At 31.4% G+C, this 16,366-nt stretch overlaps 2 protein-coding genes across 2 annotated transcripts in view; both read left to right on the top strand.

Annotated features, from left to right (window-relative positions):
- The window catches only part of LOC111713995 (A-kinase anchor protein 17A), a 21,224-nt gene extending 15,714 nt beyond the window's left edge, over window positions 1-5,510 (top strand). Inside the window, exons 13-18 of the mRNA XM_023488994.1 lie at window positions 53-181; window positions 1,720-1,841; window positions 3,836-3,999; window positions 4,945-5,022; window positions 5,100-5,170; window positions 5,404-5,510. Coding sequence (XP_023344762.1) covers window positions 53-181; window positions 1,720-1,841; window positions 3,836-3,999; window positions 4,945-5,022; window positions 5,100-5,170; window positions 5,404-5,510 — 671 coding nt within the window. The remainder of the gene's footprint in view (window positions 1-52; window positions 182-1,719; window positions 1,842-3,835; window positions 4,000-4,944; window positions 5,023-5,099; window positions 5,171-5,403) is intronic.
- A 1,172-nt stretch (window positions 5,511-6,682) lies between these two features.
- Window positions 6,683-15,953, top strand: LOC111713990 (uncharacterized). Its single transcript, XM_023488990.1, has 5 exons — window positions 6,683-6,798; window positions 6,994-7,092; window positions 8,260-8,384; window positions 9,526-9,594; window positions 15,693-15,953. The coding sequence occupies exons 1-5, from the start codon at window positions 6,730-6,732 to the stop codon at window positions 15,811-15,813; spliced, it is 483 nt and encodes a 160-aa protein (XP_023344758.1). The 5' UTR covers window positions 6,683-6,729; the 3' UTR covers window positions 15,814-15,953.
- The last annotated feature ends 413 nt before the right edge of the window (window positions 15,954-16,366 follow it).

The following is a 16,366-nucleotide window of genomic DNA, read 5'->3' as shown; positions in this document are numbered from 1 at the left end:
CCCCAATCTTCATGGAATCTTATGTTTTTTAATATTGACCTCTAATATTCAGAGGACGATGAGGAGAAGTTAAAGAGTAGGGAGAAGGAGTACAGGGACAAGTTGGTGATGAAGCTTAAGAAAAAGGTTGAGGGGGATCTGGATACTCAGAAAACTATGATTAAAAGAACAAGGAATGAAGGTAATCCAACACACATAAAGGGAGTGTCTGGCTAGACACTGTAGTTGAGCTGAGAATGCAGTATTGTACAGAAATTTTTTAGAAATCATTGAGACATTTAGGACTTTTTTACGCGCGCCAGGCCTGTCATGTCCAGCCAGACACTCATTTAAAAAAAATATTTAAAAAGGCAAGTGTTGTACAGGAGAGTGATTGCCATGCAAAATGTTACTAATTCTTTTGCATCCTGGTGTGCTATGTTCTGTACCGTACTGTTTATTTTTTTGTGCTGTTTATTTTACTGTTTTGTGTTCTGTCTCATACTGTTTATTTTACTTTTTTGTGTTCTGTCTCGTACTATATTCTACTTTGCTGTGTTCTGTATCATACTGTATTCTCCTGTGTTGTGTTCTGTATCATACTGTGTATTCTACTTTGATGTGTTCCGTACTATACTGTATTCTACTGTGTTGAGCTCTGTCTCATACTATGTATTTTATTGTGCTGTGTTCTGTATCATATTGTGTATTCTACTGTACTGTGTTTTGTACCATACTGTGTATTCTACTGTTCTGTGTTCTGTAACATACTGTGTATTTTACTGTGCTGTGTTCTGTACCATACTGTGTATTCTACAATGCTGTGTTCTGTAACATAATGTGTATTTTACTGTGCTGTGTTCTGTACCATACTGTGTATTCTACTGTGCTGTGTTCTGTACCATACTGTGTATTCTACTGTGCTGTGTTCTGTATCATGCTGTGTATTTTACTGTGCTGTGTTCTGTACCATGCTGTGTATTTTACTGTGCTGTGTTCTGTATCATGCTGTGTATTTTACTGTGCTGTGTTCTGTAACATACTGTGTATTTTACTGTGCTGTGTTCTGTACCATGCTGTGTATTTTACTGTGCTGTGTTCTGTAACATACTGTGTAGTGTGTACTTTACTGTGCTGTGTTCTGTACCATACTGTGTATTTTACTGTGCCATGTCTTGTACCATGCTGTGTACTTCATTGTGCTGTGTTCTGAAACATACTGTGTAGTGTGTACTTTACTGTGCTGTGTTTTTGCAAATGAATGTTTTTGTTTTTCTTGATATTTTGACACCTTTTCCTTCTTCAACATCGCACTAACTTTCTAATTTTAAAATCTATATATATTTAGCTTGTCTGTCTGTTAGTTAGTACCCAATAAACCTAGCATAGCCATTCAAAAGGCCGGTCGAATATAACCCCCCCCCCCGCTTCCACAAAAAAAAATTTTTTTATTCAATGAAAATAGTAAAATATGCAAAGTCTTAATATGGTTTGTCATTATGCGCAAAGAAGATATTGTTGAAACGAAAACACGCTAAAAAGTAGCTTATTATGACATGAGTCAGAAACCTTAGTTTTGCCATAGAGTTTTAACTGACAGATGTTACTCAAAAATATGTCATTTGTTTATCTGTTGGGGTTTTGTTCCCAAAAGTGCTTTCAGAAACGACTAAAAACTGTTTGTCATAAAAAAATTAAATGTAGCATATAACCCCCTGAATTCTAAACCTTTTGATTTAGGATTTGAAAATGTGTCAGACAGTGAGTCTGATAATTCACGTGCTGGATCCAAGAAGAAGATTAAGCTCCATAAGCTCGAGAAGATATCTGATGATGAACTCTCGGATGTCGGCAGTGATGAGGTAACAAGCAAAGTGTGAACATTTTAAGAATGATTTTTAAATCTTAATTTGACATTGTGGAAGATATCGTCGTATGATCAATTTTCAAAGAAAAAATTCATTTCTCATTCATTTTTGTTGATACAAAGTTTATGGGCAGCGTTTGAATCGAATTTGCCGCTCACATATATAGATCACTGAAAGTTACGACTACAGCCTTTTTTAGGATTCTCAGCGGCGGCGCAACTTGAGTATATTGTCAGAGGGGGGGGGGGATATTATGTGGTCCGAAATTTGACTGTTACAACTTAGTGATTTTTTTTCCTACAAAAAAGGGGTCGGGTTATCCATAAGAAAGGAGACTGACTGCATTTATTTAGTCTTATAATACTTCCATTCTTGGTTTCCTGCAACTTGAGAATTGTTTCCTGTTTTGTAAAATCACTTAAATCATTTAAAAACTACTTTTAAGGCAAAGGAAAAAATTCAGCCTTCAGGTCTTAATAATTTTAGAGCTTTAGGTCGTTATTAAAGGAAGTGTTCGTGTAAAAAGAAGAGGGGCATAAGCTTTTTCGACGTAAGCCTTTACCCCCCTTTCATTTTTCGTGAACACTCCCTTTAAAGTTAAAGTCTTATCTTTAATTGATATCCTGATAATTAATTAATTAACAAAAGAAAAAGAGAACTTTAACAAAATATTTTAAATTTGTAAGATCTAACTCAACGTGTTGATCAAATTTAGCTTTCATATTGAACAGTGTCACGTTAAAATATTTTAACATTTCACATTCTTCAATATTACTTAAATTTACTGGACTAATTAATTCGAGAATTCAGAGTATGCAAATTTTTGGGCATATTATTTATTTTTCAACAGAGTAATCTTGTAATCTTATTAGATAAAATATACAGGGTGGCCAAAATGTACGAATTAAACGGATTTTTTTTAATTTTTACCAAAAAATTGTACGGACTGTACGGATGAAGTCTCAAATTGTACGGATTTTCAGTATTTTTGGCCCGGAAAACATTATTTTTTTCGATTTTGACTGCACAAAAAGCTTATTTTCCAAACGTGTTTATTCGAGAATATGTTTCAGAAATACAAAAAAAACTTTGCAGTGGGGGTTTTTGGTACTGCGGGAACAATTAAATTGTTTGTTTTTTTCACAATAACGCTAAATAATTGAAAAGCTAAACATTTCAGTTAATTCCAGGTGTAAATTTTTTCTTTCTATGTTTCAAATTTTTTTTGTTACAACCACTTAGTAATTTTATTTGTCCAGATTTAGATCAAATATTTTTGATAAAAATGCGAGCTGTGGAATGTATAAAAAAATAGATAATTTTTTCGACTGAACAAAGTTCAAATAAAATATGTCGGCATCATAGCTTTCTTCTATTTATTTTTAAAAATGACAATTTTATTTTAGATTGCTCTAGCTCAAAAATCATTATTGATTATCCAAAATTTTAGCCTAAACAGAAACCTAAGACTATCATTTCATTTTTTTTATTCAAGAAAATCTGTTAATTTTTCATTATTTAAGAACAATTGAAAAATAGAATGTGTAAAATTAAAAACTTTAAAACACTGGGCAATCTCTAATACCCTAGTTATTGTAACATAAAAAATGTGAGGCCCTGAAAGAAGAGCGCATACTTAAACTAAAGAATTATGGTCTATTATGAACGTAATGGGATTAGGGATATCCATATTTTGAAATCTTCTTCCTTTTTTATAATGCTGTTACTTCATAAAAAGAATTTTTTTTTTCATTTAAAATTAACGATTTATCTGACATTCATAAATTTACCGGAAAAAAATACAAAGAGTCGGACTTTAAAAAGTTAAAACCAACCAATTCTGGTTTTCTTGTCATGTTAAACATGGGATTTAAGAAGTCGTCATTATTTTAAGCTTTCCAACATTTTTAATATGGATAAATAAAAAAAATTTAGAAATTGACTTATCCTTTAAAATTCTTTACTTTTCCTAATAATTTCCCCTCCAGGATGTTGAAAGCGAAATAGACAGTGAAGAGGAATTACGTCTCACATCCACGGATGATGAAAGCGAGGATGATAAGAGGTCTCGGAAAAGGAAGAAGGACAAAAAGGACAAAAAAGACAAGAAGGAAAAGAAAGCTAAACGAGAAAAAGAAGACAGAAAATTAAGGTATTTACCAGAACATTTGAAATTTAGTTTTTTCATCAATTATGTTTATTAAGTTTTTCAAAGATTAAACAAATAATTAACATTCAGGAACATACATCACGTACACAGGGTGGCCAAATGTACAGATTTATTTTTACCAAAAAATTGTACGGATTTTTAGGTTTTTTGTGCCGAAATAATTTTTTTTTCGATTTTGACTCAATAAAAAAGCTTGAATGAAAATTACCTTAGAAAGGTCGTCAAACTGAAGATCATCTGATTTTCTTCACTTCGAATCATATTAGGTTGATAGTTGTTAAATTGACAATCAAAATTCATTCTTTCATCTTTTCGAGAATATGTCCCAGAAATGGTGTCCCAGAAAAAAAAACTTTACAGTTGGGCTTTTTGATACTGACGGAACGGAACTATTTTCGTTTAATTTTCAAAATCAACTTGTCATTGAAACACTAACAATTTCACTTATATCCAGGTGTAAATATTTATAAATATTTTCTTTCTATGCCTCATCATGTTTTTTTGTTACGGCCACTTTGTAATTTTTATTTTGACAAGATTTAGATCAAATATTTTTGATGAAAATGCACATATAGGGGTTCAATTCCAGGAAAGGGCATATTAGGGTCTTCAAGGGATTATAATTGCCCCTTCTCCTTGTCACACTAACGCTGCAGTACTTCCTGATCTATTTCTGTTTGGGTCTGTCCTATTGAAAATAAATCCAGCTTTTGAAACTTTTTCTGTGGCGATACATTTTTCTAAACCAAAAAAACTTAAATTACCATTCATTGATTATGATTGTTTTAATGTTGGTTTTAGATATTTTAGTTTATATTTTGCCCCTTGGATCTGGGTCAGTGGATCCTCATATATATCCTACACATTGCTCGTGCAGGGTAATGATGATGACAGTAATAATGATAATGATAGTATTAATAATTTCAGGGATGAGAGAAGGAAAAGAGAACTTGATAAACAGATTAAGATGGCTGAAAGGATTGCTAAGAAAAGAAGTCCAGATAGGTAGCTTTAACTTTAACTAGCTTGAGCTTTATTATAACTTACCTGCCCTGAAATCGACTTTAAAATGTAAATTTCAGAGATGAGAAGAAGGCAGATCTGTGGGAACATGAAAAGTATGACAGGTTGGTCTTAATATTTATTTGTTCAGGTTTATGCCTTTCATTAGTCTCAGAAACAGGTCACAAATGTCGTTTTACCTAACAGCAAGAGAACTATTTAATTGTACGAATCAATTTCTTTTGGTTCTTGGGGGTTTGATCTTGTTTTAACTATTTTTAGTATTTTATTGTTATTGTTATTGTTGTTGTTATTGTTATTGTTATTGTTATTGTTATTGTTATTGTTATTGTTATTGTTATTGTTATTGTTATTGTACTGCAGGGAAAGGTCTGGTCGAGGTGGTGGAAGGAGTTCAAGGGATAGAGAGAGGGAAAGAACCCCTACAGGATACTACGGAGTTAGGGACTTTAGATAAAAGTTTAATATAGTCCCTAACTGTTATTATTTATCTAGATAAAAGTTTAATATAGTCCCTAACTGTTATTATTTAGCTAGATAAAAGTTTAATATAGTCCCTAACTGCTATTATTTGTCTAGATAAAAGTTTAATATAGTCCCTAAATGTTATTTTTTATCTAGATAAAAGTTTAATATAGTCCCTAACTGTTATTATTTATCTAGATAAAAGTTTAATATAGTGCCTAACTGCTATTATTTGTCTAGATAAAAGTTTAATATAGTCCTTTACAGTTGTTGTTTATCTAGATAAAAGTTTAATATAGTCCCTAGCTTACAGTTGTTGTTCTTTATCTAGATAAAAGTTTAATATAGTTCCTAGCAGTTATTATTTGACTTGATAAAAGTTTAATATAGTCCCTAACTGCTATTGTTTGTCTAGATAAAAGTTTAATATAGTCCCTAACAGTTGTTATTTATCTAGATAAAAGTTTAATATAGTCCCTAACAGTTATTGTTTGTCTAGATATAAGTTAAATATAGTCCCTAACTGTTAATATTTGCCTAGATAAAAGTTTAATATAGTCCCTAACAGTTGTTCTTTATCTAGATATAGTCCCTAGCTTACAGTTGTTGTTCTTTATCTAGATAAAAGTTTAATATAGTTCCGAGCAGTTATTATTTGACTAGATAAAAGTTAAATATAGTCCCTAACTGTTAATATTTGTGTAGATAAAAGTTTAATATAGTTCCTAACTGTTATTATTTGTCTAGATAAAAGCTTAATATAGTTCCTAGCAGTTGTTATTTGTCTAGATACAAGTTTAATATAGTATTTATCTAGATAAAAGTTTAATATTTTCCCTAACTGTAATTATTTGTCTAAATAAAAGTTTAATATAGTTCCTAGCAGTTGTTATTTGTGTAGATAAAAGTTTACTATAGTCCCTAACAGTTGTTCTTTATCTAGATATAGTCCCTAGCTTACAGTTATTGTTATTTGTCTAGATAAAAGTTGAATATAGTCCGTAGCAGTTATTATTTGACTAGATAAAAGTTTAATATAGTCCCTAATAGTTGTTGTTTGTCTAGATAAAAGTTTTACATAGTCCCTAACTGTTGTTATTTGACTAGATGAAAGTTTAATATAGTCCCTAGCTTACAGTTGTTGTTTTTGTAGATAAAAGTTTTATCATAGTCCCTAACTGTTATTATTTGTGTAGACGAAAACGATCTGAATCTGGGGAGGATATGATGGATGACAGAGAGAGGGATAACTATGAGAGAAAGAAGTTTATGAACGCCTCCAAAATGAAACGGGTAATATCATCCTCAAACAGAATATGCAAAATTCTATTTCAAAAAATGAGCATTAAGATTTGATTGTTTGATTGTTTGATGTATTGACTTATTGATCTATTGATCTATTGATTTATTAATTGATTGATTGATTGATCGATTGATTGATTTGTTGATTGATTGATTGATTGATTGGTTGATTGCTTGATTGTCCAGGTAAATCAGTTTCTAAGACAGCAGGGTATGCGTAAGGAGGAGGTGGAGAGGGAAATGGAACGAGCTTATGAACAGTACTTCTCTAGTCTAGCTAGGAAGGTTAGTTTACATACACTGCACAATATAGAAACCTTTCTCTAGTTACATCCATTTCTTCTTCTATTTTGTCTTTTCACCTTTCCATCTTTTCATGCTTATTCCTTTCTTTCCACCTTTCCATCTTTTTATATTTATTCCTTTCTTTCTTTCTATATTTCCATCCTTTATATTTATTACTTTCTTTCTTTCCACCTTTCCATCCTTTATATTTATTCCTTTCTTTCTTTCCATCTTTTGTATTTATTCCTTTCTTTCTTTCCACCTTTTCATCTTTTTATGTGTTTTCTTTTCTTTCTTTCCACCTTTTCATCTTTTTATATGTTTTCCTTTCCTTTTTTCTACATCACCATCTTTTTTTATTTAGTCCTTTCTTTCTTTCTACCTTTCTACCTATCCATCATTCTACCGATCTACCTTTCAATGCCTTTAGCTGTTTACCTTATATTTTTATACCCGTCTACCGGGCTATCTTCCTATCCACCTTATCATCTTTCTACCTTTCTATATTTCACCCTTCCACAGGGAGTCTAAAGTTAAGTTTTCTAATGTTATTCATTTAGCGTTTTTATTAAATAGACGTTTAGGGAGGATTAAAAGAGGGAGGGTTATCCACAAAGTACTTCTGGGACGACATTACTGATTGTTTATGATTCTCTGGTCATTAATTAGGCCATTAATTGACAATATTCAAGAGAGAAGACTTAGTTTAACCGTTTAGCAGTCATATTTTAAAAGTTTCAGATAGTCTTCACAGTCTTTTTCTTTACGGGTAACCTTGCATAAAACCTTACTTCAGATTTGGTTTGGTATAGTCATATTAGAACCTGGGTGTAGAAGAAGCACGTCCCTAAAGATCTGATTTGATTTTTGATGTTGCAACCCGCAACATCGCTGAATTTGGTCGTGTGCTTGGACCTTCTAAATCTATGTCACTGCAACGAAAAGGTCCAGGCGGAAACCCCATTTTTTAGTGATGAATCTGAAATAAAATTCCAATCTCTACATTTGCTATATGATATGTAATTCATATAAGATCTGAGGTTTGGAAGTATGACTAATGTAATTTTTTATTTGATTTTGTTTGCCAAAGTACTTGTGTTAAAGTAGTAATTAGTCATTTGGGAGATCATTACCATTTTTCAAAAGATTTTGATGTGATTTTTCTAGGATGGCGGACGAGGGTTGCCGGCTATACCGGCCAAGAACAGTGTAGAGTTGAGTAAAGAGGAAGAATGGGACAGGATGATAAACCCTCAGCTCTACCAGGACCAGGATACTAGAAAAGGATACAGGTTAGATAATAATCATTTGTTGGAATACAAGGAAAGGATACAGGTTGATTGATTATCATTGATTGGGATTCAAGGAAAAGATACAGGTTGATCAATAATTATTGGCAGGGATACAAGGAAAAGATACAGGTTGGTTAAAAATAATTTGTTGGGATACAAGGGAAGGATACAGGTTGGTTAATAATCATTGGTTGGGATACAATGAAAGGATACAGGTTGGTTAATAATCATTGGTTGGGATACAAGGAAACTGAAAGGATACAGGTTGGTTAAAGATAATTGGTTGGGATACAACTACAAGGGAAGGATACAGGTTGGTTAAAAATAATTGGTTGGGATACAATCGTTTTCCTTACAGTCCCCTACAGTTAATTTTTGTTTTATTCTTTTTCAATGTAGTCTTATTATACGTTCAAATGCAAATTCAAATTTAATCTAGTTTTTAATATCAGTATTAATTTTAGTTTTAGCATTATTTTTAATATTAGTATCAGTATTAATTCTAATTTTAGCATTTGTTTTAATATCAGTATCAGTATCGGTATTAATTCTAATTTTAGCATTAGTTTTAATACCAGTATCAGTATCGGTATTGATTCTAATTTTAGATCTAGTTTTAATACCAGTATCAGTATCGGTATTGATTCTAATTTTAGATTTAGTTTTCATACCAGTATCAGTATTAATTCTAATTTTAGCATTAGTTTTGATATCAGTATCAGTATCAGTTGTCAGTATTAAATCTAATTTTAGCATTAGTTTTAATATCAGTATCATTATCAATATTAATTCTTATTTTAGATTTTATTTTAATATCAGTATCAGTATCACTATCAGTATTAATTCTAAATTTAGATTTAGTGTTAATATTAGTATCTGTATCTGTATTAATTCTAATTTTAGCTTTAGTTTTAATATCAGTATCAGTATCAGTATTAATTCTAATTTTAGCATTAGTTTTAATATCAGTATCGGTATCAATATTAAAATTCAAATTATAAATAAAAAAGTATTAAAAATGTCTCTTTAAGTACTTATGTATTACTAAACTAAGTTTAACTGTCTTTCCCTTTTTGGTAATTTTCTTGTAAAAATATTAGAGTACACATATTATCAGTTAAAACTATATCTTGGTTTTTAGAAAACCGGTTTTGGGCCAACATTATGAAGAAGTTCAGATGGAGAAGCTTCAAGCTGAGATTAGAATAAGGTAAATCAAAACTTGTAAGGGGTTGAGGATGGTATTTTATATTTATACTTTGCTTGTCCGTCTTTCTGTTTGTTTGTTTGTTTCCAATAATCGTCAAAACAGCTGAACCGAGCTGGCCCAAATTTTGTGTGGGACCTCACATGACCCCCCGGGAAGGTTTGATTATAATTTTAAAAATTAGCCTCCCCACAAAATTCGATTTTCCTAATTTTGATTTCATGTTGCAAGGATATAGGGATTGGAAAATATGAGTTTGTGGCAACGACTCAGTTCCTTTGCTACAGAAACTTCATTAAGCGATTTTTGGCTTAGTCCTTGTAAAAACATCTCACTTGTTTAAACCTTGAAGACAAATTCCGAGAGAGTTCAGAGAATGTGTGGATTAGTGCGTAACTAATGCTCAACCTCATTTATTCTATTAGAAGTAAGGAAAACTGAAAATGTAGATAAAAGGGATTATAAACATCCCATATCCTCTGACGGTGTTCTGTGATGCTCTGACGGTGTTCTGTGATGCTCTGACGGTGTTCTGTGATGCTTTGGCGGTGTTCTGTGATGCTCTGGCGGTGTTCTGTGATGCTCTGGCGGTGTTCTGTGATGCTCTGACGGTGTTCTGTGATGCTCTGACGGTGTTCTGTGATGCTCTGACGGTGTTCTGTGATGCTCAGACGGTGTTCTGTGATGCTCTGACGGTGTTCTGTTATGCCCTGATTTGTTCGCCCACGGGTTTCCTAAAAACATTCAGCTAATTTGGTCCAGCCGTCGGCCATCAATAGCTAAATTATATAGACATGGATATTTATTAACAAAATATTCAATCGTAAAGGAAAATGAGTTACATTTTTAAATTAAAAAAGCTTACAGGGTCCAAATTAATGTGTGCCAAGTGACATGACCCGAGGGAAGATTTGTGTTTTAAAGTTGGAAATATATCTATGTATCTATGTAAATCTGTCTGTGTAGTGTGTATCTATGTAAATCTATCTGTGTATCTATGTAAATCTATCTTTGTATCTATGTAAATCTATCTGTGGTTCTATATGTAAGTCTATCTGTGTATCTATGTTCATTTATCTGAGTATCTATGTAAATCTATCTGTGTCTATGTAAATCTATCTGTGTATCTATTTAAATCTATCTGTGTATCTATTTAAGTATATCTGTTTATCTATGTAAATCTATCTGTGTATCTATGTTGATTTTTCTATGCATCTATGTAAATCTATCTGTGTACCTATGTAAATCTGTCTGTGTAACTATGTAAGCTTATCTGTGTATCTATATGTAAGTCTATCTGTGTATTTATATGTAAGTCTATCTGTGTATCTATGTAAATCTATCTGTGTATCTATGTAAATCTATCTTGTATCTATGTAAATCTGTCTGTGTAACTATGTAAGTATATCTGTGTATCTATAAAAATCTATCTGTGTATTTATGTAGATTTATCTGTTTATTCATGTAAATTTATCTGTGTATGTAAATCTATCTGTGTTTCTATGTAAGTCTATCTGTGTATCTATGTAGATATATCTGTGTATCTATGTAAATTTATCTGTGTATCTATGTTCTTTCTGTGTACCTATGTAAATCTATGTATCTGCGTGAAATTGTCTGTGAATGAAATTACTATGAAGAAGGTTAAGATTAAGAGGTTAAACCCCTTACTATTAAATTATCCTTAAACAGTTCAGGATCTTTTAATATTACAAAACAAAAATAATACTGAAGAAGAAAAAATCTTTAATAACGTCAAGAGGCGAGGGGTTCATAAATAGTTGAAGTAAAATATTACCCCTGATTAAATAGATTTAGTACAAGAGACGGCAACGTAGAATAGAAACTGTATTCTGACGGCAGTATTGTGTCCGACAAAATTATTAATAATAGTGATAATTTTAGACTAAATCTTATCCTACAGGGAAATAAGTGCCAATTATCTGTATTTTCTGTAAAACATTTTTTTTAATCTTGGAAAAGATGTCAACAAATATGAGAAAATTTCGTTTTCCTTGTTAACTTTTATACTTGTGACATCGTGTATAATTTGTATATTTCTCTGTTGCCACCTAATGTGCTTAATAATCTATTTGCCCCTGGTGAACTCTATACTTGGGTTCACATTTCCTCTTGGTTGGTTTCCAAATCTTGTTTTACTCCAGGAGCAGGATATATTCTAGTCTAGGGAGTACAAATACATAAAATGCAATTAAAATACATATTTTAAAAGAATGAATAAAGGCGACAATCTTCCTAAATTTTCTGACTATTTCTGTGATAAATGGGAGAGGAGAGATAAATCTTTTCTGTGTTGGGAGAGATTAATCTATAACGTAAAATAATCTATTTATAAATACATTTTTTAATAGTTTGTCTCTTCTACTGAAGTATAAAATTGAACGCATACACGTATACTTTTTTTATTTATTATTTGATAAAGTACAAGAGCCCCCCCCCNTCTGTCCTATATATAATCTTAACTACCCACTCACCTACATTTCTACAGTTTTCTACCAACCAACTGGTTTTAAAACATCTTACGAATTCTTGCGATATGACCAGAAATGTTGGATAGAATACAACCATGTCAAGGTTGAATATTTGCCTTCAAAACCAGTTAAGAAGGTTTAGATGAATTCTTGAATTGAGTCAATAGTTTTACATCTGATAAACATTAAACAGTAAATAATGTTTTATTTTTTACTTTTCTGAAAACTAGTTCATGGTTAAATCACTATAATCAAATTTATATAATTATGTGAATGACCCACCACAGGATGAATTTTCTCCATTCAATCCCCCCATTTTCCCCAATCCTATTCTTATCTACTAAACGAAATATGAGATAATTGATCGTACTTTCATTCATTGTTTACATTTCACGTGACTTAACAACATTTAGTGAACAATGATTTCACAAAATTCTTTTATTTCTCAAATTGTTTCGTACTTTGTATTATAAAGGTTTTAACGGTATCGTTGTTTATTGGACATACGTCTCTTTAAGTGAAGGGTTACCTAAAATTACAACGATAGTCCCTTTAAGAAAATCCCAGATTTCCAAGTTTAAAAGAGATCTTTAAAAGTGTTAACAAATGTTTCCGCGTTAAATCTTAATCTTAATACAACAAGCTAATTGACGAGGAAAAGGTTTAAAATGAACATTTATGAATCGTTGTTCGAGCAGTGGTTAAAATCTAGAATCCTTTTTTAAATTTAGTTGTTTTTCTTTAACACAGTTTTAAATTAGATTAGATTTGGTTTGGTTTGGTTTATCCTTGAACCCTTGAATGAATGGTGCACAGCGTAGATTCATCATCTTCATGTTCATATTGAATTGAATTGTTATACGACCTATCTAACCCCGGCCCTCCCCAGTTTTTTCATCAATTATGTTTATTAAGTTTTTCAAAGATTAAACAAATAATTAACATTCAGGAACATACATCACGTACACAGGGTGGCCAAATGTAGGTTTGAATTAAATTATATCTTAATATTTTATAAATGTTTCATTTCTTGATTAAAAATGCTTGAAAACAAGTCCTTTAATTTTCTGTCAGATTACAAAACATTGAATAGAACTTTCTAATTAAGATTTATATTTTTGCTAAGCTCAAGAAAATTTCAAACATTAGTTCAATCCTAACGAGCAGAGATTTTAATTTAATTATTTTCTATAGCTAAAAGCTATGACGTACTTTTTCACACCCAAACTTTTATAGCCTAAAATTCACAGGTTTTCACACCCAAACTTTTATAGCCTAAAATTCACGGGTTTTCATCTCCTAGATTAAGATACAGTTTAAGGGACTGTGAAGGAAAAATGAGAGGGGGTATAGGCTGAAACCTAAGAATTTCAGGAGTTGATTGAGACATATATGATTTCTATCTGATGTTCCTGTCTCGAGAAATTGATATAAAACTGTGTCAAAATTATACCAAAACTTATATATATAAGATTTGGTTTAAGATTATAAGTTTTAAATACATCATATTCAGCAAATACGCAACCAATCTGATATCCCGGAGGAGCCTGGAAAAACTCAGGATTGCTACTATTATTACTTTGGATGTAATGATTTTAAATTTTTAATAGATATAATTGATAATATTATTCAATACATCCGTATCACGTGACCAGAACTCCCTCCAATGGCAGTGCAGTATACTGGTCACAGGGAGACACATGACAATAATACTGCACTGCCATTGGTTGGAGTACTGTTCACGTGATACGGACGTATAAATAATGTAATCAATTATATCTATTAAAAATTAATATTATTGAATTCTAAGAATGATAATAGGAGCAAACTTGAGGTTTTCAGGCTCCTTTGGGATCTCGTAATGGATCTGTTTAAAACTTATAATCTTAAGCCAAATCTTATATATTTAAGTTTTGGTATAATTTTGACAGAGTTTTATATAAATTTCTCGAGACAGGAACATCAGATAGAACTCTTATAGGTCTCAATCAACTCCTGAAATGCTTAGGTTTCAGCCTATACCCCCTTACATTTTTTCTTTTCAGTCCCTTTGAGGAAGGGGAGGTACCATAGCTGCTAGACAAATAATAAATTTTTAAAAATACAAGGCTTTTGGGACGATGTGCTTCGCGCTTATCTTCTAGTTCTACTTTAAATTGTGGCTCTATCTGTGAGCATCTTCTCTTTGTACAATATAGAATTATAACAAACAAAAAGTTCGCAGAATTTATAATATTTTTAAAGCGCATTTTCTAAATTCCATTTGTTTCTGGAACCATGGATTCAAACCCACATATCTCATAATTTATTCAAACCCGTTGTTCAAATTATCAAATACTAAATTTGTTAGTCCTCTTTCGCCTTTTTCAATCTTTTTCAGGATAGACTAAAAACAATTTGTATATTTAATTAAGCTGTACAGAAAGCTAGTTATATATAGCTCAATGAGATGTGTTTCACTTGTTATAAGTTTTATTTAATGTATAGCTCAATAAGATGTTATCACTTGTTATAAGTTAAAAATAATATATATCTCTATGAGATGTATTTCACTCGTTATAAGTTATACATAATGTATAGCTTAATGAGATGTATTTCACTTGTTATAAGTTAAACATAATATTTAGCTCAATGAGATGTATTTCACTTGTTAAGTTATACATAATATATAGCTCAATAAGATATTATCACTTGTTATAAGTTATACATAATATCTAGCTCTATGAGATGTATATCACTTGTTAAAAGTTATACATAATATTGTTGACGGAAAACAGCAACACGCTAGACAAATCAGGATAATAGGCCAGTTAGGATTCTGGTGGGGGATGTTTATTTTCCCCGGACAATTCTTTCCCGATAGGCCCCACAAATACACACAACAGAGTAACCCCGTCTCAGAAATTCGATAACAAAATCTTTATTTCCTAAAAAAATAACATAAATTATAGGTCATGGTTACTTGTACAATGTTATAATGAATATTAATAGTAGAAAAAATCTTACGAATTATTTAGGGATGGTCGGGGGTGACTTATTGTTGATCAGTATTGAAATACGTTTTTTTAACTTCTGAAAAATTACAGTTGAATATTTAACGAAATTCACTAATGCTTCTTATGAAAATATTTTGCTTAACTTTAATGATTTCACAACAACGAAAATATTTTAAGCTCCGTAGGAGGAGTACAAAGGGAATTGCGGGCTGAAAATTTGGTTTGGCTGTCTCCGAGAGGAGATTCAAGTTGAAGACGACATTTTACAGAGGTCTTAAATTAATGGTTAACACTGGCCCCAGGCAGGGTTTGAGGATGTTATGGTAACATACGAGAATGAAAACATAACCATTAATTTGTTTACAACATTTAGTTTGAATGATTGATAGGTACTTGTTATAAGTTATACAAAATATATAGCTCAATGAGATGAGATGAGATCACTTGTTATAAGCTATAATAAAACACAAGCAACATGTTAAAAAGGGTGCAAAGCAATTTATCTTAGGTTAAATTCATATTTATGGTTTAAAATGAATTTTTTTTTTTGGAATAAGAGTTACGTAAGAAAAAACGTCATCCAGAAGAAGAATCTCGAATCTCTTTTGTTTAGGGAGCGAAGGGAACGTGAAGGACATGGAAGGAGAGCTGAAAGGAGCAGTTCTAGGAGCAGAGGAAGGAGTGAGAGGAGTAGGAGAAGGAGTAGAAGCCGCGGAAGGAGGGAAAGATACTAAAGAATAAAATACAAAGGAGAATTTACTGTTTTATTTCACTCTTTACGGAAATCGCACTCTAAGAAAATATCTGTTTTTGCATTTGTAAATTTTTTCTCATTATTTTTAGTTGCAAATATGTAAATTGTAAATTCATGCTGATCAATAAAACTTATTTTTCACATTTCTTCTATTTGATTTTAAAATGTTGGACTGATTTTTGTAAAATTATCGGAGAAGAAATAAGACTTTGGTGACCTGGATCCGGATCCGCAAAAATATGGGGATCCGAATCCAAGGGGCAAAATATCTTTAAAAACTGCAAATAAAAACTTCTTTCCCTCTTAAAACCCGAATACGAATTGTTGAAAAAAAGAGAGATTTTAATATCTGAATGGTTCTTCAAAGTTTTAGCATAAAAATAGAAGAAAAATAATTCGACAATTCTGCTTTGTTAAAAACTTTTTTTTCGCGAAACCACAGTTGTTGAAGCTGTATTTTGTTTTGCATAATGAATTTTCTTACAAATTTTGTGATTCCTATTTTTTACGTGAAATTTTCGCATTTTTTCGCG

The sequence above is a fragment of the Eurytemora carolleeae genome, unplaced genomic scaffold (genome assembly GCF_000591075.1).
Source record: "Eurytemora carolleeae unplaced genomic scaffold, Eaff_2.0 scaffold1373, whole genome shotgun sequence".
Taxonomy (NCBI): Eukaryota; Metazoa; Arthropoda; class Copepoda; order Calanoida; family Temoridae; genus Eurytemora; species Eurytemora carolleeae.
The sequence above is the reverse complement of the archived record's forward strand: the minus strand, read 5'-3'. Positions and strand labels throughout refer to the sequence as shown.

Coding starts and splice junctions, on each gene's coding strand:
- LOC111713990 (XM_023488990.1), top strand. CDS start 6,730: ATGATGGATGACAGAGAGAGGGATAACTATGAGAGAAAGAAGTTTATG. Junction 8,385..9,525: donor GATACTAGAAAAGGATACAG/GTTAGATAATAA, acceptor CTTGGTTTTTAG/AAAACCGGTTTTGGGCCAAC. Junction 9,595..15,692: donor CAAGCTGAGATTAGAATAAG/GTAAATCAAAAC, acceptor TCTTTTGTTTAG/GGAGCGAAGGGAACGTGAAG.